Source organism: Natrix helvetica, assembly GCF_964273705.1.
Source record: "Natrix helvetica genome assembly, chromosome: 5".
NCBI classification, from domain to species: Eukaryota; Metazoa; Chordata; class Lepidosauria; order Squamata; family Natricidae; genus Natrix; species Natrix helvetica.
The window spans coordinates 33,460,978-33,483,573 of NC_138551.1; the positions used below are offsets into that span (position 1 = coordinate 33,460,978).

At 37.6% G+C, this 22,596-nt stretch overlaps 1 protein-coding gene across 1 annotated transcript in view; it reads left to right on the plus strand.

The window, feature by feature from the left end:
* SLC9A9 (solute carrier family 9 member A9) overlaps nt 1-20,930 on the plus strand; it is a 272,019-nt gene extending 251,089 nt beyond the window's left edge. Inside the window, exons 15-16 of the mRNA XM_081953842.1 lie at nt 13,223-13,328; nt 16,649-20,930. Coding sequence (XP_081809968.1) covers nt 13,223-13,328; nt 16,649-16,870 — 328 coding nt within the window. The 3' untranslated portion in view covers nt 16,871-20,930. The remainder of the gene's footprint in view (nt 1-13,222; nt 13,329-16,648) is intronic.
* The last annotated feature ends 1,666 nt before the right edge of the window (nt 20,931-22,596 follow it).

The following is a 22,596-nucleotide window of genomic DNA, read 5'->3' on the forward strand; positions in this document are numbered from 1 at the left end:
CTGTATAAGACACATACACATTTCCACCCACTTTTAGGGGGGAAAGTGTGTCATATACTCTGAAAAATATGGTACATGAAGAGACAAGTATGGTGCAGAGAAAGTGATCTGTGTACGATGCTGGAAGATACACACTTTTAATGAAAACATCTTTTCATACTAATAAAGGAGAATATTTGTAGCACAGGGTTAAATGAGGGGTCCTTGTTGCTGTCCGAACTTAGTTGTTTTCTTTGAGACGTTTCATTACTCAAACTAGGTAACCTCATCAGTGCTGTAATAAAATGTCTGCAAGAAAATAACCAAACTGAGAGTGCAACAATGACCCCATGTCTTTTAATTTTTATTCCTCTTAAACAAAGCACAATAAATTACCCCACCGCTGGATTCAATCTCTTTTCCATTTGGAGACCATTTTCCAACGCTCTCCAAAAATTGCCAGTGTAGCATTGCTGTAGTTTCAAATTACTATATATTAATATACTGTAGTTTGAGAAGGAAAATTCTAATTATGGTTCTCAATATAATGTAGATCTATATTACTAAAACATGGAACTTGCCATCTTATGAAGAATTTGGCTTTATCAAGTTAGGATGTGGCAAAGAGGATAATTTTACATAACCAAAACGACATTTAGTTACTTGGTTTTAAGGAATGAATCCAAGTTGTGAGATTGTTACTTCTTAATGAAAAGTCTTTGTGCTCTATAAATGAGAATGAGACATAAAGTTGCTATTCTGTGTAGGTTTAATAATAAAGTTAAGTTTTTAATGAACTTTACATTTTTGTATATACAGTAGTTATTATGTGGCTATTTGGTTAATTTTTTTTCATCCTGTTTAATTTATTTCAGTTACAATAGTATAGGATTTTCTTCATAAGTTTATAATGACTATTTATATTTTTCTTTTCATTAGTGATAAAATAGTGCTAGAGCTAACCATAGCTAACTTTAGGCCATACATGAAGACCAAACAAACCACATTATGTCGGCTTAGCATTCAAAATATGAGTTGTAATTTTGCATGTTATGCAAACCCACTCAGTTATGATTTATTCATTACAATTAAATTAGTATGTTGTATAAAACATGTCCATCCCCTACATTTGTTGCTCTATCTGGATTGTTCTCCTGATTCATTTTCTTTTACAAAAAATAAAATTAATATGTAAAAAAAGTGTGCCTCTTTTTTAACGATAATGTTTTGCCCTGAGATAAATCATAATAATTAGTGTAACAGTTCAAGCATGTTCAGCTTCATATTACAATTTCCAAGTTCAGGACAGCTTTATCTCTAGCCAAGTTCAATACCCTCCCACAGCTGTTTGGAAAGGGAAAAATAGGACAATTCCATATGAAACCAGATACTACCCCTGTGACTCAGGTGCTATAGAAAACATAGCTCATGTTATTTTGTATTGTAGTTCTGCCCCCTTTTTGCTCTAAAGTTCCAAGGGTGTTCTGATCATTTTTATTTGCATTATCTGTCAAACAACCAAGATACGTGTATTTTTCTAAAAGTAGCAAAATTTTGCTAGATTGTGTATAAGCTTTGCCCATAAATGTTTGCAAACACGTCAAAGATAATTTTACTTTGCATGTTTCATAGATTTTTTTTTAACAAATGACCAAAGTGAAGTTTTTTGTTTTGTTCAGTTCAAGCACGATTGTCTGTGGCAAAACACATTAATCCAAATGGATGTATTAAGTATGCTCCTTTCAATTTTAGATCTTCATCCACAAAATAAAAGCTGGCTGTGGCAGCTGCTGGTATAAAATTATGTGAAATAAAACACTGTTTATGAATGGAAGGAACTGGATTTTTTAAAAGCAATGTTGTTCTCCATAGATCATATGGTAAAAAAAATGTAAAGGAAAAATATAATTACAATGTTTTTTCCTCAATTATATCTATAAACACTTTATGGGGTTGGTTTATTATTCTGTCAAAATCTGGCGGTTTTTTTCATTCTCATAACATATAAAGAAGTTGGCCATATGAATGAGTCACAAACTAATTTACATTGCCCTATAGTCACATACAGAAAGATTTTCTATATCTTTTATTGAATCAGTTACTTACTTTAATAAACAGCAACTCAGCGAAGCATCTTTTGCATATCCTGTTACCATATACATACATACACACCAGGGGTGGATTTCAGGCGGTTTGCACCGGTATGCTAGAACCTGTTCGTGAAATTTAGCATACCTTTTGGAACCCGTTCGTCTAGTGGCACAGTACCGGAATGCTCCTTTCCGCCTGCCCCCCCTCACTCGCTACCCCAGCCCATCCTGTCACTGCTCGCTCGCTTGCCCCGCCCATCCACACCATGCTTTCCTCACCCACCGTTCACTAACTGGCTGGCTCCCCAATCGCCCTCCTCTGAGAGGCGGGGGGGGGGACTTTCTCGCACGCCTTCTTTCTTTTTCCAAAGGCATGTGAGAAAGTTCCTCTCCATTACCCAAACGTGTGAAGGAAGGAAGCTGCAGGCTCCTTTGCCTCAGCTACGTGACCTCCTTTTGTTCTCTGTCTGTCTCCTTCACTTGTTCAGGCAGCAAAGAATGAAAGGAGGTCGCATAGCCGAGGGCAAAGGCTTTTCTGCCAGCTTCCCAGCTGGCAAAACAGGAATTTTCGCCAACTGGAAGGTATGTGTGTGAGAGAGAGGGGGGCAACAGAGAGAGAGAGAGATAAAGAGTAAGAGAGAATAAAAGGAAGGAAGAGGAGGGAGAAAAAAGAGAGAGACAAAGAGAGAAAGAGAGAGAAAGAAAGGGAAAAAGAAGGAAAGAGAAAGTAAGTGGGGAGAGAGAGACAAGAAAGAAAAAAGAAAGGAGGAAGGAAGAGAAATGAAGGGAAGAAAGGGAGAAAGACACACAAGAAAGAAAGAATAGAAAGAAGTAAGAAAAAGAAAGGAAGGAAGGAAAGAAAGAGGGAGAGAGATATAATACAATACAATAGCAGATTTGGAAGGGGACCTTGGAGGTCTTCTAGTCCAACCCTCTGCCTAGGCAGTAAATCCTATACCATTCCAGACAAATGGCTATCCAACATCTTCTTCCAGTGTTGGGGCATTCACAACTTCTGGAGGCAAGCTGTTCCACTGATTAATTGTTCTAATTGTCAGGAAATTTCTCCTCAGTTCTAAGTTGCTTCTCTCCTTGATTAGTTTCCACCCATTGCTTCTTATTCTACCCTCAGGTGCCTTGGAAAATAGTTTGACTCTCTCTTCTTTGTGGCAACCCCTGAGATATTAGAACACTGCTATCATGTCTCCCCTAGTCCTTCTTTTCATTAAACTAGACATACCCAGTTCCTGCAAGCATTCTTCATATGTTTTAGCCTCCAGTCCCCTAATCATCTTTGTTGCTCTTCTCTGCACTCTTTCTAGAGTTTCCACATCTTTTCTACATCGTGGCGACCAAAACTGAATGCAGTATTCCAAGTGTGGCCTTACCAAGGCCTTATAAAGTGGTATTAATACTTCATGTGATCTTGATTCTATCCCTCTGTTTATGTAGCCTAGAATTGTGTTGGCTTTTTTGGCAGTTGCTGCACACTGCTGGCTCATATTTAAATGGTTGTCCGCTATGACTCTAAGATTCCTCTCACAGTTACTACTATTGAGCAAGGTACCACCTATATTGTACCTGTGCATTTCGTTTTTCTTGCCTAAATGTAGAACATTACTCTTTTCACCTTTCACTACTCTTTATTAGATAGTGCCCAATGTTCAAGTTTGTCAAGATTCTCCTAAAGGCTATCTTCTGGAGTGTTGGCTATTCCTGCCAGCTTGGTGTCATCTGCAAATTTGATGAATTCCCCATTTATTCCCTCATCCAAATCATTGATGAAGATGTTGAAGAGTACTGGGCCTAAAACAGAGCCTTGGGGTACTCCACTGCATACTTCCCTCCATGTAGATGCAGTTCCATTGAGGACTACACGTTGAGTACAGTTGGTCAGCCAGTTACGAATCCATCTGGTGGTGATGCTGTCCAACCCACATTCTTCTACTTTATCTAGTAGTAGGTTATGGTCTATCTTATCAAATGCCTTACTGAAGTCCAAGTAAACTATATCAACAGCATTCCTCTGGTGGAAAGAAGGAAGGAAGAAAGAAAAAAGAAAGAGAACTTATGATCGCAATTGAGCCCAAAATTTTGGTTGATAAGCAAGAGCATTGTTATTGTAAATGAGCTTCAGCACATTTTACAAGTTGGCCACTCCCACCCGGTCACATGCCTACCAAGCCATGCCCACAAAATAGGCCACACCTACAGAATAGGTTCTTAAAAAAATGAGACCCACCACTGACACACACAGACACACAATAATTGAATATGGCAGGGAAGCATATGGTATGAAGTTTCTACATGTGAAACATAGTATTAATCACAGAATTATGGACAGAGAATTGGTGTCATCAAAGAAATGCAGCTTTGTAAACCCAGGAAAGAGCTTCATTTATTGGGCAGTTAATTTTTATTCAAAAAATAAAGTATAAAAATGAAATAGGCCTTTATAGAGTAGAAATTGTAATTTTTAAAAAATCTTTTTTTCATAAAATGAATTTTCCATTTTCCATTCCCCTCCCATATTACCTAGTCTTGAAATGACTGTTCAGCTTTAAATTGTTCAGTAAAAACTAACCACAAATGACAATATTTACATGCAGCTGATTTCCTGAATTTAATTGTTCTAGTCATTGATCCCACTAAGCAAGCCTTCCTGACAAGTTCACAAATAGTTTCCCATGTCACATTCTGCAAAATATAGGCCTGGGTTGTGGCCATTGCTTTTAGACTCAAAATGATTTGCTCCCTGAGAATCTTTTTCTATTCTCTTTTCAAAATTCAACAAGGCTAACAATTGACTCTCATTTCAAAATGAGTAATATTTATAGTTCTCCTTGAGGACAGCTAACAGGCAATATTTCATGCACAGCTTTAGCCTCTAAGAAAAGAAAATAGAAAAAAATTCAGAAGCATCAGATTGGGAGTTTTATTATTTTCCCTATCAGCTGCCCTTTCAGTGGATTATCACATTCTCCCTAATGGTATCACCAATACCAACAAAGTTTCAAAATTGCTTTGCGAGAAAAACTATTATTTTTGTGTGGTAAATTCTGTACAAATCAATAGGGAATTCTACTTAATTTCTCATAAGATCACTCCTGGTTTAACTACCACTTCAGCTAACAAACTCAGTCAGTATCCTTGTCCAGCTTCTGAGTCAGTGGTGGGTTCCTACCAGTTCAGACTGGTTTGACCAAGCCAGTAGTAGTTTGGCGGCCTGGGACACGGAAACCGGCAACAACGCAGGCCTGCCACACCCTCAAACTGGTTGTCCGGGCAGCCCCGTAGGTGCTGCCATCTTGTTTTTTGCTTCTGCGCATGCCCAGAACAATTGTTATTGTACTATGTATGCGCATGCACAGGCAGCGCAGATCAAGTGCATCCTTGGTGTGCCCACGAGCAAACCAGCAGTCGTGACTGCTGGAACCCACCTGAGTTAATGGTAAATGATGAGGCAGCTTATTTTACACAACTATAAGGATAATTACAAGACATCAGTGATAGATTGTAATCTTGGCATCAAACGTTTTTAAAAGATCAGGGAACTAATATATAAATATGGATGTGATTGTGTAAATATCAATGAATTGTACATGTGTGCGTGTGTACTATGCAAAAATGTTAGATAGTTATGCAAAAGTGCTACAAATGAAAAATATTTAGAAGTGTGTGTATGTAAATAGAAGTGTGTGTATGTGTGTGTGTAAAATACATACTTATACTCTAATGCAGTGGGTCTCAACCTTCTCGATGCTGCGACTCTTTAATACAGTTCTCATGTTGTGGTGACCCCTCAACCATAAAATTGGTGCCTTGGTTCCTAAGACCATCAAAAATATGTTTTCTAATGGTCTTAGGCGACCCTTGTGAAAGGGTAGTTCAACCCCCAAAGGGGTCCCGACCCAAAGGTTGAGAACCACTATATGTGTGTGTGTGTGTGTGTGTGTGTGTGTGTGTCTATATTACATGCATTTAAATATTTTAGGGGAGGGCTTATTTTACAGCATGCGCTCAAAAGCCCGATAGGGATTATTATTGTAATATTATATACATACGTACATACATACATACATACATACATACATACATACATACATACAACATACACACACATACACAAGATCTTCGTGGCTACTGTCATTCAGAAAAACAATACTATAACATAAAATGCATATGATGATAAAACACTTTATCCTAATTTGAAATGTTGAAAAGGAAAAGCCCAATCTCTTGCTCCTATGTTTTTATTTTGGGGCTAAAAATTAAACACCCCAGTCTCTCACATATACATTTTTGAAACATGCATAGTCAGGTTGCGGATGTTTATACTTGAGTAAAAAGCAGTATGATGCAAATGTTAGGAGTCACGTAGTTTACCTTTTGACTAGAATAAGGATGGGACATTTTAAGATGGCCAACTCTACTCTTTTGGTCCTACCTCTTCCTTGAAATGGTTCTTCCATGGCTGCTTTTTAGTGCCATGTATTCCATGTTCCTCTTTTCCTTATGAAAGGTAAGGATACTAAAAGCCCCACATTCAGTCTTATTCAGATGCCTCAGTCAAGTGTCACAGACGCTCCCTTCTGCCAGTTTTTGAGTATATTCCAATCCCTGATATTGTCTAGCCCTGTGATGGCGAACCTATGGCACGCATGCCAGAGGTGGCACACGGAGCCCACTCTGTGGGCATGTGTGCCGTCGCCACCTGCTCTTCTGATTTCTGGTGCCCCGGCCAGCTAGTCTTTGAGGGCTCTGGGAAAACTGCCTGAAAAACAGCCAAAACACAGGCATAGGCATGCCAGTCAGCTGATCTTCAGGTTTCTGATGCACACACCAAGACCAGCTGGCACGCATGCACATGCCGTAAAACCAAAAACCAGCTGGCCACAATGCACATGCACACTGGCCAGCTTGTCTTTGGGTTTTCAGTGCTCTGGCATGTGCACATGTGCATGCATTCCAGTTTGGGCACTCAGTGCCGAAATGGTTTGCCATCACTGGTCTATTCTATGCAGTCAGCTGGGGTCCAAATCAGTGCCCTTGACAAAAAAAACCCATTATCCAGCCTGGCACATGCAATGATCCCTGGACATTAGATATAATGCTGCCCGTGGAAATTTTCTATATATTCATTCCTTCTCAGTCTGCCTGACAACTTCTACTTTTTGACTGCTGAGAGGATTTCTCTCCCTTTTAGTACTTAGAAGCACACAGCAACTGTTTAGAGATGAAAGGCTGTTAGGAAGTATACTGAAGTGACCTAAGAAAAAGAGAAAGAATAGCTTGGAGTTTCTGTTTTTCAGTGGAACTGTGAGAATTGGTTCAAAAGTAAGAAATTGCTTTTGACTTTTTTTCTATTTAAAATCACTGATTTGGAGAGGAAAGTTGTCTTTTCCTGTTTGCTATTCCTGTTGCAAATGACTAATGCTGCTGGATACTTGTTCTTTCTTAATAAAACAAGAGTTGATAGTAAGGAAAGACAATGGATCACATTGACTAATTGGAGACTGCTAAATTGGGACCAGAAGCTATTATTTTGCTTATTCAGTAATGTTTCAAGCTGAGTTGTTCAAAAAGTAAACAGTGTTTTTTCTAATCCTTTTTCAGAGATTCTCAAACTTATTTTGTTCACTGTCAACATTAATATATTAAAAATAAAGGCTTTAACACTTTATTTGAGGAAAGGTTGTTATTGTACCATAAAAACATGCATAACCCATTATTGTGTAAACATGTTTTTCTTCAGAGTCATCAACATCAAAACCAATGATGTATTGTGAAAATAAAGCACCATAGGTCAGGGTCTTATTAATCTCTATTCAGTCATCTGATCTTCATTTTATAAGTTTAAGGACAATGATAGACTCTTTATTGCTCTAACATTTCATTATGGATCACTTGCCTTTAACTCACAAACCATTTGAAAGTTTCCATTGTATGCATTACGGCAGTTCTCTTTAGCTAATACATTATGATGTACAGCTTCCAAATTTGCTTTTATTCATGATTCCATACTGTATTGAGAAAAGTCATGTGTAATTGTCCATCAGGTTCTTGAAAAGGCAAAAGTTTTACTTTTGAGGCAGGCCACAAAATCCTAGTAGGTCAGAATGTGTGAATATACAGTATATGTAGGTCACTTATGGCCTGATGAATATGTAAATGTGGAATACAGCTTTTCTTATGCACTATTTAGTAACTTGATTGATTCGTATGAATCATGGGTTGATTTTTTTGTATTTTAATGGGTGTCTGGAGTCATTTAATTGCTCAATTCTCAGTTACTGCAAAGACAAAGACTCTTTCTTCTTTTAAATTGGACATAATTTTATTATATTCTGCATAAATGTTGAGCTTTGGGGCCAGGGGCACTATTAGTACATATTTCAATGAAGTGCACAGAAAGACAAACACAAAAGAAGTCAAATCAGAAACATAAATAGCTTTTATAATTACCCTCTGTGGTTTCTTTTCTTTTTAATTCATCATCAGAGTCATAACAATTTGTAAGGCATTAAAAACAAAATCATTAAAAACAATATAAAACTGTTTGAAAATGCTGCCTGACTGTGATATACAACACTTCCAAGTAAAATGCAGAAATATAATTTATGTTTTCATTTCAAACATTTTATCATAGCCTTTTTTCAAGTAAAAGGATAGAAGATACTTTTTAAAAAGCCCAATAGCTCCTTTGGGATCATGCCTACGAAATTAAAGGTGAAATTCTGTAAGGCCTAAATGACCCATTGTCATTTATCAACATGTTACCATGTTATGTTGATAACATAACCTGTTATTGAAATATTTTTTCAATAAAATTGTTAATGGAATAGGCAAGTAATTCACAACTAGCTTTATAGAAAAGCAGCAGAGACTACACCCATTATAAATAATCTTAGCAAGAATTTTCTTTGATATAATTGCTGAAGTTGAGCAGATTTTCTTTCATACATATCAATCATTTTGGATGAAAAGATTAGAAAGTCAGGTGCAAAACAAAAGTCTAAGCCTATTTCTCTCATATTTACATAATTTTACATAGAGAAGTACTGAAGTATGAAGTATAAAATAAATGTGTTGAATTCCATAAAAAAATGAATTAACACTGAAGCTTCATCCGTTTCTTAAGATTTTATGAAATACATGTGCCTTATGACCAAAAAAGAGTATTGATTTGCTGAATAGGAAGAAGACTCATGACTATTACAAGCTGTTTGGTTATTTTATGCAAAATGGTTCAGAAAAACTGTATCTTCAGTGGCATTCAGGACTAACATGCAAGTTTCTATGGTGGATCATTTGAAAGCAACACAGATTAAAATAATGCACCCAACTACTTTGCTCTATACATAACCTGACTGGATTTCACCTATTTTCTAATAATATTTCTGCTCAGAGTTTTGGACTTAATAAATTCCCAGTGTTGCTTGATATTCCAGACTTGTTAATGGTGGCATATTAGAGTTAGACCAACAAGTAATAGCTTAAATTTCTGCTTTTTAGTATCTACAGCGTTTAGTATCTACAGTGTTGGCGACAATAAAAGTAACAAATACATAAATAAAATATCAATGATAATTTTTACCTTATCTTACTTATTGCATAATTCCTGCACCAGGTATTGGTGTATTTGGACTAATACATATGATGTGATAACAGGAGATTTCTAGATTAACACTCAATATTTCTGCTAAAGACTCAATATATGAGATTGAAAAAAATGCTGCCCAAGACTCCAGGAAAGTACAGTTAATTACTGATTGAATAATCAAATTATCCAATTTATAGAAACAGCCAGGAACTACAGAGCTTTCATTTTATTAAAGGCTCCCCCTTACCCAAATGTGCTAGTCGTTCCCAATTCGGGGTGGCTGGCTTTCATCTCCATTTTAAAGCCGAAGAGCCAGCACTGTCCGAAGATGTCTCCATGGTCATGTGGCCAGCATGACTAAATGCCGAAGGTTCATGGAACATTGTTACCTTCCCACCAAAGGTGGTTCCTATTTTTCTACTTGTATTTTTAATGTGCTTTTGAACTGCTTGGTTGGCAGAAGTAACAGGAGCTCACTCCGTTACACAGCACTAGGGATTCACACTCCGTTACACAGCACTAGCATCTTAGCCACTGAGACACTGCATCTCCTTATTGTTAATTGTTAATGAATCTATTACTCTTGAGAAAAAAATTCAAAATGACTCTACTTTGATTTTGTTTGATATAACATGTAGAAAGAAAATTTGACAGGCTTTCAATATTCTCTAATTATATTGTACAATAACAAAAATAAGTATTTCCCAAGCTTCTGAGATTCCTGTTTCCTGACCTTGCTGACTTCAAAGGGCTGAAAACACATTACTCCAAATTTTGTTCTATTCCCTTTCCCCAAAAAACTTGCAAAATGATGTTCCATATTTCTTTGTGGAAATATGGAATGAAAGTTTTCAATCATATGCAGACTACCTTCCATTATTTCCCACAAAATTACTCAGTAGAGTTATTTAACATTCAGTTGCATATGCATATATGATTTCACTTTAATAATTCTCAAATGTTAATGGACCATTTTGTCAGCTGCTGCAAGAAGATCACACAGACTAATTGCAAACAACAGTAGCAACAAATTTCAGGAAAAGTAGCAACAATGGTGCATTGAAATACCGGCAAGAAATACTACTTGCCTGCAAGTAATTATTGGTGGGACCACAAAACAGACAAAACAATAAGAAATAAAGAAGATAAAGTTTTCCTGGACTTTAGAATTCAAACAGGCAAACATCTGCCACACAACTTAATAACTGTCAATAAGAAAGACAAAAAAAGTCCGGATAGTGGGCATTGTAATATCTGGGTACAGCAGAAGAGAAGAGAAAGAACTAGAGAAAATCACAAAATATAAAGGCTTGCACATAGAAACAGAATGATAGTGTCAAAAGAAAGCAAAGATAGTACCAATAGTAATAAGTTACTTGGGTGCAATTCCAAAACATCTGCAGCATCACTTGAATACAAGTATTGACAAAATCATCATCACTCCATGGCAAAAGACAGCTTTACTGAGGACAGCTTACACCCTATGATAATAACATTATTAAGCCACAAAATCGCTGATTCTTGTGAAGGATTCAATAGGTAGACAAAAGGATCAAATCCAATCTAAATATCTGGGTGACTATGCAATCAACTATAAGGACTATGGAATCTAAGGCATTTGGAAGGCATAAGTTTGGGGAAGATTCATATAGATTATGTCTAGCCCAAAAGGATATTACTAAAAAGATACAACTTACCATGTATGTAGCATTAACCACTGAATACCTACAGGCATATAAGTGGAGGCTTAACATGGGCTATAGTCTTAAAAGCCTAATGAGGGCTGTGTGGAAGAATTTGAAGCTATAGTTCTCAACATGAAGCTACAGACAACTCTATTGTTCTTATGGAGACTGTTTCTTTTTGACATTGCCAGCATGATTTTGAAGAGGAGATCTCTGACTTATGTGGTAAGTTACACATTTCTTCATAACACATAAACAGAATTCCTGATTTTGCCCTTTTAGAAGTGTGATGGAATGAAGCATATATAGACCTGGCTATGTATACATTAAACCTGGCTATATATACATTAAACCATAATGTGCTTTCTTTGATCTCAGCAAAATATGTCAACCAATAACTTATGACTTAGTTTCGTGTGCAACCCAGGCCACCAAAGCATAGTCAAGAAACCATGGTGTAAGAACTTCTGACTGCGTGAAATATGAAACTGCACAATTTTATATATGTTTTTATACTATTCTTCTGGTACAAAGATGATGAACTTTAAAGATATTGATTTGCAGAAGTACTCTAATGTTTTTGCATCATTTTAAGTTCACAATAGACCTTTTTAGAAATTTGATTGATTTGTAGGGCTTGTAAATAAATCAAAATACAGATGAAATAAATTGTCCAGCAAAGGCAAATTATTTTATCAGTAAAATGTAACACAAAATAGTTTATCGTGAAAGTGACTGCCTGCCAATGGTCCTGGATTGGGGCTGAAAGGTGAAAAGGAAGCAGTATGCTCCCTCGCATATTTGGGTAGACCAGGTGATCTGATAGAAGGAAAAAAACACTTAATCTCTCCCCTGGCTCAACTGATAAAGGGAGGAGAACCTGTGGCTTAAACTGTCTAATATGTAAACAGCCCAAATTTGAATCCTAGCTATTTCAAATAGCTTGAAATAGATCTATACTAGTCTCCCTTCATTTATTTATCAGCAAAAATGTAACACAAAATGGTATGTCGTGTAAGCAACTGCCTGGAAGTCTCCTGGAGTGGGGCTCAAAGGCGAAGGGGAAGCAGTATGTATGTATATATACATATATACATATATACATATATACATATATGCATATATGCATATATGCACATATGCACATATGCACATATGCACATATGCACATATGCACATATGCACATATGCACATATGCATATATACATATATACATATATGCTGGTCTTCTTTTATTCGGGTCTTTTCCTGTGTAAGATTGAGATTGTCTTGGCAATGTTTCGGCGAGGTCTCACTCACCATCTTCAGGCTGGGTTTTGGGCTTAAAGCCTGGTCGGAGCTGCCATCTTTCTATAAATCTTGGTGTGGGGGGTGACGTGCTGGCATTGTTTCAGTAAGTGGAATGATTGGTTGTGTAGTTGTATCATCATTGGTAGATTGGTGCTGATTGGTGCTGGCTGTATGTCCATTGTTGTTTTGTGTTGTAACGGCCTGGGTGGTGGGTGGGACTTGTTATGACATACATACATACATACATACATACATACATACATACATACATGTATAATAAGACATTGGTGTCAGGAAGGGCATCCGGACAATAAACCCTCTGCTAGCTCCATTCAGTTGCCCAGACTCCACCTCACAAGGTATTATGGGGTTGTTAAATGATGATGATAGTCTGTAAAGTTAGACCACAATATGCTATTTCCCTTTTTTTAATGTTAATGATAACTTTCCATGTCTGATGTTTTATACATTACTATTATTATTATATATTTATGCATTGCTATTGTTGCATGGGCTAAATAGAATCAGCTGTGCCTATACTGTATATGGAAAGAGGCCTTAACAAATTCCACAGATATTTAAAGCCGATCCTCACCCATGCTGGCCCACCACTTACTACCACTTTACCAGAATGGTGTAATCCTGTGGCCAGGTTGCTGACTAGCCCTCGAGCCTATGAAGTAAGTATACAATTTCATGTGCACAATGTTCCAGTATTTTTTGCAGGCTGTATTATATAACTTCCACTATATGTGGTGTTGACACCTGGACATTTGTCATGCAATGAAAATAAGGGATTTTTCCTCTGTTATCCTTTAGACTAAAAGATCTGGTCATCTTGCATGACAAAACTGATATTTTCTTACTGAATTAAAGGGACATTCAGAATGGAAATATATTATGACACATATAAAGTAACTTTATTTCATTATTTTATGATTAAAGTCTACTTCAAGCTCAAGTCATCAAGCTATGATAACTGTCAAAATACTGGTTTGAACTCTAAGCTTTTTCAGTAGCATACCATTTTAAAAATAATGTGAAAAAAAGCTGACACCCATGGAGAGTGTAGTACAAGAGCTTGCAACTAGCACCATCTTGTTCCCATCAGCTGCTCTTAGAGTTGTTTTTAAACATGGGTTAAATATTCTTTTGAAAATCAGAAGGATTTAGTATGATTACTCTTTCCCTTCCAAGCCTTAAACCATACCTGATTAGAGGAGTAAGCTTGGATTTTTGTAAAGTAGAAATCATCCTTGCTCAAACTTGCAGGCCATCAGCCAGGGAGCGCTGCCCAGTGAAGTAGGATATTCCTAATTTATGGAATCTTCTGTCTGCTGCTCCATCAATCAGGACAGCCCCAACAACCTCACACTCTTACTAGTTAAATTAGCCATAACATCGTATCTTGTACTTAGAATGTAATATATATTTAAGTGAGATGTGTATTTTATATACCAGTGTGTATATAAAGTTCCTGGATTTAAATATTTCCTATGTACTTCAGTAAGAAAGGCAGCTTGATTTGCATATATCCCCAACCATTGGAGATTCAGCAGTGTGAAATGATTAGTTAGATCCCTTTTATGTAGGAGTTGCCCTTCTATTTATTCAATAGGGGCAACATTTTTAGTCAACAGCCATATTGTAACAGAGATGGCCCAAGCCAAAGATGTCACACTGACACCTCTTTCTCTTCCTCTTTCTCTCCATCATATTAGCTATCTTTATCTGACAGTATTTCTTTAACTTTCTCTTTTCCAAACAGTACATTATGTGGAAGGAACATAAAGTTTTTAGGAGGCAAGTAATCTTACAGAGATCTTTTCAAATTAGACTCAAAGATTTAATCTCTGATTTCTACACATTTCTGATCGGTATAGGTAGACATATATGTACATTGCTTCCTCAGGGACAAGAAGGTCCTAGCTTCAGCAGACAATTTATAAAAATTGTCACTTGATAGTGAAATACTTGCAGTATAAATTTAATAAATAAAAATGCATTTATATGAAGTTAATATTAATTACCGTATTTTTCGCCCTATAAGACGCACTTTTTTACTCCAAAAAAGAGGGTGAAAATTTGAGTGCGTCTTATAGGCCGAATGTAGCCACGTGGGCAGTGGTGGGTTTCTGCCGGTTGGTCAATGAACCCGGAAGCCCCGCCCTGTCACTCACTCACAAGTCCTTGGCGTTTTTTTGCATCGGGGCTTGCTGCAAGAGAGAGGGAGCAAAGACCTTTTCCGGATTGGTGGTGGTGGAGGTGCGGGCCCGTACTCACTAAAGCAAGTCCGGGGAAGTCCTTTGCGCCAGCTGGAAAAGGTCTTCACTCCCCCCCCCCTTGCAGCATGCCCCGATGCAAAAAATGGCGAGATCTCTTCTCAGAAATGTCTTCTCGAGCTGGCTGGATCTCTCTCCAGATCTTGCGGCTTTTTCGGGGTTTTCTTTTTAAAAAACACCTGTCCGAACTATCTTGAAAACCTGCGATGTTGCTTTGGGAGGGGGCAGGTGGCAGCATTTGCCCCTGCCGCCCTCCCTGGGCACGTGCAGCCTTGGAGCCTGCAGCTTTAAAAGAAGCCGTTGCACAGCTGCCCGTCTTTCCCCTCCGAAAGCAACCTCGCAGGTTTTCAAGATCGTCTGCAGAGGCGTTTGGCGCGAACTCCTCTCCTGTTCCTTCTTCTGCGGGGGGGGGGTTGCTGCCTTGCTTTGACAGCCACCTCGTTTCCAATTGGGGGGTGGGGGAGAAATCCTCTGCATGGATCCCCCAAATTAGAAGGAGGAGGCTCCATCTGCGGGGGGAGAGATCCCCCTCACATTCCTCGTCTGTCTGTCTGTCACTCACTCAATCACTCACTCTGTGTGTGTGTGTGTGTGTCTCTCTGTGTGTGTCTCTGTCTGTCTGTCCCTCTCTCCATCCCAACTGGAGAACAACCTTTTCTGTCCCCTTACCAGCCCATCCGGGAAGATGAGGAATGCGAGGAGGATCCCTCCCCCCCGCGGTTGGGCTCCGAACTAGCGGAGCCTCGTCCTTCTTTTTAAGCCGGCGATCTTTAAGCAGGCGATCTTCGGCTGCTGCACAAGTTGCACTGCCTTCTTCTCTCTGATAGCTGCCTGCTTAAAAAGAAAGACGAGGCTCCGCTGGTTCGGAGCCCATCCGCGGGGGGAGGGATCCCCCTCGCGTTCCTCATCTTCCCGGATGGGCTGGTAAGGGGACAGAAAAGGTTGTTCTCCAGTTGGGAGGGAGAGAGGGACAGACAGACAGAGACACAGAGAGAGAGAGAGAGAGACACACACACAGAGTGAGTGATCGAGTGAGTGACAGACAGACAGACACACACACACACACATATACACACAGAGTGACAGACAGAGAGGAAGGGAGGAGAGAGAAACACAGAGAGATAGAGAGGGAGGGAGTGAGAGAGAGTGAGAGACAGACAGACACACACATACAGAGTGACAGATGGAGGAGGGAGGAGAGAGAGAGACAGAGATACAGAGACAGACAGACAGACACACAGAAAGAATGACAGAGAGAGACAGAGAGGGGGAGGGAGAGAGAGACAAAGAGCTACAGAGAGAGAGAGAGAGAGAGAGACAGAGAGACAGACAGACACACAGAGAAACAAAAAGAGAGAGAAAGAGAAAGAAAGGCAGAAAAAAAGAAATAAGAAAAAAAAAGAAAATGGGAGAGAGAGATGAAAGAAACAAACAAAGAAAGAAAACTTATGACCACAATTGAGCCCAAAATTGAGCGGCAATTGAGCCCAAAAATCTTTTTTTCCTAGATTTTCCTCCTTTAAAATTGGGTGCGTCTTATATTCTGGAACGTCTTATAGGGCGAAAAATACGGTACTTTTTAAATAACATTAGCATTCCATGTGTTATTAATAAACTGAAGAAATAAGGATATCTATTAAATTTAGAGGATTGCTTCACACTTAATAAGCAAACATTATTTCTTTGGTTTCTCTATTCTTTATCACAAAAACCCCTAGGAACAACTGAAGGATGAAGATGGGGACTTCATTGTCAATAATGATGAATTGGCCCTGAATTATGATGCTTCAGACCACTTCCCTGTGCCAACCCAGAACACGACAGAATCATCTCAACCCGCTGGCAAAGAAAACATCTATGATGGTGATCTTGGCTTAGGAGGATATGAAGTCCACTCCAAACCTGCTTCATGCCAATCCGAGTTTGCTTCCTCAGCCTGATGTCCATTAGAAAATATATACTACAAATAGCAGAGGCAGGAGAAAAGTACATCTATTTTTCAACATTAGCAAGAAGGACATAAACAGAAAAGAAGCAAGACCTTGCTGAATCTCGCCCTAGAGATCAGGAGAATGAGAATTTTTAATAATTCATAAACATTCTATTACTACACTTAATTTTTCTGATAGTGGCCATTTTAACAATGAAAACAAAGGCATCACCTGTCTGTTATTTGAACATTGCAACTATGCTTGTGGGCTGGATCATGCTTGTTTACACATACAGAAAACCTTTTGAAAAAAAGTTTCCCCTAATTATTCAGGAAGAGAGACAATGAGAGTTTAGTGAACTAGTATATGCTTCCAAAATCACAGAAATATCAGTATTGTTTCTCTCTTCCCATGTACAGCCTTTTGCAATAATTTGTCATGATTTGCCATGATTCCAGCATGTGGCAAAATAATATTTTCCCCTACTGTATGGTAGTCTGGCAGCAAGTGGTCCACCAGAACTGCTTGTTAATATTTGAGCTGCTGAAATTTAAACATATCAATAACAGAGACCTTCATTTTACCATAATAGAGCATGATTGTTAGTATAAATAGCAATTTTGCTCTCTCCTACCAATCCATTTGCTGCCACTCCTATGAAACTAATCATAATGCAAATACTGTGTGCTGACTTTCCTCAGATTTCCTGATATTCAGTGCTTATACCTAGAATTTGGCAGGAGAGAGAACATGAGTATCACATTCAAGACTTCTAAAATAATGTCTGCTACATTTCTGCTCATTTCCTATACAGCAAGAAATAGGAGAGAGAGAATCACTATATATGTTTACACGGAGGGGAAATGAACGTTGGCTGAATCATCCATTATAAATACAAGTACTTATAGTATCAGGAAAGTTGATGACAGCCCTCCAATATATTTTTTTTCCTGAAGGCAGTGCTCTGTATCTTTATATATTAGAGACTGACCTCTGGAAGAACTCCAGTATAAACAGAATCTCCTGGTTGCACTTGCAGCCTTTCATATCCAAATACAACTGTCTTATAGTTAGCCCATTTGGTCCATCTACTCCAGTTGCTTCTTTGACTGCCAGGAACTTTTCAGTGTTTTAGTCCTGCCTGGAAACTGATTGAAAGTGAAATATTTTGCATGTAATGTATATTTTATTTCTGAGTTTCTGCCTTCTGCAGCCATCCATGACCTTACCACATTTCCATCTTAAAGCTCAATATAGTGTTGCACTTAGCATATATTCTGAGTTATTTAGCCATCCTCATGCAGTCTGATGGGAAAAATTACTTTTAAATGTTTGCAATTCCAGAAAAGGCTCACGGGTGGGCGAGGTGGGATACCTGCATGTATTTTAGTGGTGCGGTGGCTGGAATGACGGAGTGAGAATTCTTATTTTTTCCTTGCATATTTATCTGTCCAACAAGAACTTTTTCAGATTAATAAGCATGAACAGCCAAGGAAGCTGCAAAATGCTAAGAGATGTCTACCAGAAAGTAACACCATCAACCATAACAATAAATTAAGCTCAAAAAACTGCCTTCTGAATTCCAACCTATACTTAGAATGAAATGGAAAAGCAAACATCACCTTGACAGAAAAAGCAATATTTCTGATTATTGACAAACCAATTTTGACACAGTATTAACTCAGTATCTGCTAAAATAGAAAATGGTTGCAGAATTACAGAAGGTCTGTAAGAAAAAAATAGTAAAAAACTGCTGGTCAGTGCATCAAGATTTTCACTGTTTGAGTCCTGGGAGTATGTGATTTGTTGCCATGCAAGATCTACTACTATTTCTGTCCTTCCACTTCAAAAGAAAGTATATAACAGTAATACATAAGTTCAAGTATTGTGTTGTTCTATTATTTTGATTCATACAGCATATTTATTAAGGTTCTTCAAAATTCATGTTTCAAATAGATTTTACAAAACCAGAAGCCAAGAGTTGAGAAATGCCAAGAGTCCATGTAAGTTATAGCCTTCATCTTTCATACTATATGTCACCTGTAAGATTTTTGATCATATACATGACTTTAATAAGATGAGGACAATTGCCACTTTGCAATTATATTTTGAGTATTTTAATGTGAAATATTTTTAGGCTAAACAGTATGATTAGAACTGACCTCATGTACTGGATCATGTGCCTCAACATTGCTGCTTCATAACAATTTCTCATAAATTATGAGAAATTGTTTCTCCTTTTATTCAATATCAGTACATGGATTCTTCAGCACTTACCCACCAACTGGCATGAAGTATTTGACAATTTCATATTGAATACCGCAAATACATGCCAAAGAGGTATGTATTTATATAGCTGTCTCCATGGAAACCACCTTGTCCACTGTCACATATCTAGAAGGTAGAAAAAGGCAATGTTAGAGCAAACAGGACTTAAAATCTCACACTTACTTGATGCACCTGCATTCTAGCATAGAGTCTGACATGTCTAGCTTTTGGATAAATTGCCTAAATACTGCATGTAAGTTTTGGCATGAACTTGAAATTAATGACTACAGCACATAAGTATATGATTAATTCCCTCCCTAAGATAGTCTCTAGCTCAGTAGTTCTCAACTTTAGCAACTTTAAGATGTGTGGACTTCAACTGCCAGAATCCCCCAGCCAGCATGCTAACTGAGGAACTCTGGGAGTTGAAGTCCAGGCATTTTACAGATGCCAAGACAGAGAAGCACTGAGCTGGCTAATAATAGTGATCTCACATACTTTTTAGGCTATGCCAAGAAATAGCAATTGAAATCTGTGAACTGAAGGATAAATCACTCTATAGTTGCATCTTTTCAACTATCTGGCCTCCTGTTTATTTAGCTTGTCTACTGAAGGTTAAAATAGTGAGGACATGAATTCAAGCAGAAATGCAGCATGTTCATCTATCAAACTCATCTATTGTTTTTACACATTTTGAATGGTAAATTTTGGCAAATTCAATATCACAAGGTTCATTCGATATCAGTTTACATGCAGGATATTAATAGGATGGGGCTTGAAACAATGTTTTTGTCACATGTTTAACCCTCATATTGCATAATGCATTTCCACAGAGATGCTATCTCATTTCAGGAATGCAGCATGAAGCTCCTTATTAAGCAGCTGTGAAAAAGTTATTGTTGCATATGCCAAACATTGAACTTTATGAAACCAAAGCTCCCAACTTTAGAAATGATCAGGAGGGCTATATCCCAAAGCTTCTTAGTAAAACAGTGAATGATTATAAATGTAATAAATTTTGATTCCATCATGAATGAAAATGGCAACAAAAATGTATATGTAATCAAGTTTTAACCCTGCTTTTTCAGTCTTGCTGTACTGTCACATTTAATCAATCGCCAGTTGAATGCGATACTACAGCAATCATGTTAATCATAAATTGAAAGCAGGAATCCTAAGATCAAAAACTGACATGTTTTATTTAACTTTCTTTCAAAAATATGACTCTCTTGAAGGAGCTTACTTCCTACAATGAAAAATATATTTTACTATTCTGATAATTATTGCTAATGAAAAAGTCTGTTCTATATTTACTATTTTCTGGGTTACACCTGGTTGTTTTGGCAAGAAAAGAAATGAAGCAGTTGACATGTCAGAATCCTTATGGCCACAAGAATAAGGAGAGACTGCTTGCTGGGTGCTTCAGGAAAGGAAGGAATATTTATACCATATAATAAATAAATGAACAGATGAACTATCTTACCAAAAAACTGCAGGTCCATACAGAATTTTTTTTAATGTACAATTAAAAGGTCAAACATACCTCAATTTGGGGATTGTATCTCAGTATAAGAATTAAGAATGATTGGGTTATGTTTTGTTGTATACAAATTCTGTAAACATTGTGCAAAGAGCATTGTGTTAGATACAGTTTATGGATAACTCCTAACCAAAAGAGAAATATTTTAGGCTGAGATGTTCAAAATTGTGTTAACTTTGATGTACTGTAATGAAGTGAACAGAATGAAATGGTATTTCTCTTGCCCAGGATTTTCTATCTTCATCTCAAATAAATTTTGCATAGCTCCTCACTCTGGAACTCAAATTTTTAACAAGAACAGAAATTCACAAATTTTTCTGTCCTAACTCCCATTACACTATTTGAATTTCCCTCTTCCCAGCCGTAATAACCCAGAAAAACATTGAGTGAGTGAGTGAGTGAGTGAGTGAGTGAGTGAGTGAGTGTGTGTGTGTGTGTGTGTGTGTGTGTGTGTGTGTGAGAGAGAGAGAGAGAGAGAGAGAGAGAGAGAGAGAGAGAGGGAGAGAGAGAGAGAGAGAGAGACCTTAATATCAGCCCAAATTAATCTACTGTAGGAGAAATGACTCATTCCTAAAGCTTCTGCAGTATAATCTTCCACACTGGTCCATTGCAGGTTGATAGATGCTGTTCAACATTGAAATCTAGGGCTGAGAGAGAACAACTGGCCCAAAGTCACTCAGATGGTTTCCATCTCTAAGGAAGGACCTGTATACGGGTCTCCTACTCCGTATCAAATATCGTAATATCACTATACTGCACAGGGTTGTTTTTAATTTTAATTTAATTTTAATTTTCTCCTTGTACCAATGTAAATATAGCAGAAAAGATTGGACAGCCATTTGTACGGGATGGTATAAATACTCCTGCCTTGGGCAGGGGATTGGATTAGAAGACCTCAGGGGTCCACCTCCTATCCTATGATTCTATTATTTTAAAATCCTGACATTTTCCAGGTTTCTATAAAAGTTTTTTAAAAGGTACCACTGCTCTAAGAGTTGCATTAACTTTAATGAGGGAATTCCTTAAAGGTGCAACTTTGCGTGGGTGGAAGCCTGAAAAATATCATATATTTTTTTTAAAAAAATAGGGAAATATTGCATTAGTATAAGATTCAAGTCCTTTTTAAAATTAGTTTTGAAGCATATAGAGCTATATTTGACAAGCCTTCGCTGTTATTACAATCTGTGAATTCTGCAGATAATTATCAGAAAGCTAATAATGTCCCAACATCTTGGGAAGAAAAGATGTCAATTATATAGGTAAAGCATCACATGATTAGATTTACCCCTCCACCACCCACTCATGGGTTTTCATATACTTATTGCTAAATACATAGAATACAATAGCATGAAGGATTTCTTATAATTGTTAAAGAAAGTTAATAATCATGGCACATGAGACACCAGAGATAGAAGAAGAATCCCTTTATTGAAGTATCTTGAGGAAATGTTAGCATTAGACTTACACCGGAAAATCCTACCTTGCATGGGATAAGATAGTTGACAGCTATTGTCTGCTCTGCATTTGAATTTTTTTTAATCTATCCATCATATGCAACCAGAACATTTTCAACGTAAAATATGAAATTAAGGACTTCTCTGTAATAGCAATTTCTTATGATATTTCACAAAACATAAGGAAAATCAAAGTTCAAATAACAGTTGCACACATGAACTATAATACAAATATCCAAGGAGGGGGGTGGTTATGGATACAAGATAGCAGAGAAGATGGCTCACCAGCAACCATCTCAACTGATCCCTTAAGCACACCTTCAACCAGAGTACCTCCCACTGAGTTATCTGTAGAACAGAACCTCGGAGAATCTGTAACAACTCATGGATGATAGCAGCCAGTTTTTACCTACTCTCCAAAATCTCACATAAAGTAATGGATTCTTTTCTCCTAAGAAAAATAAGTACAGGTA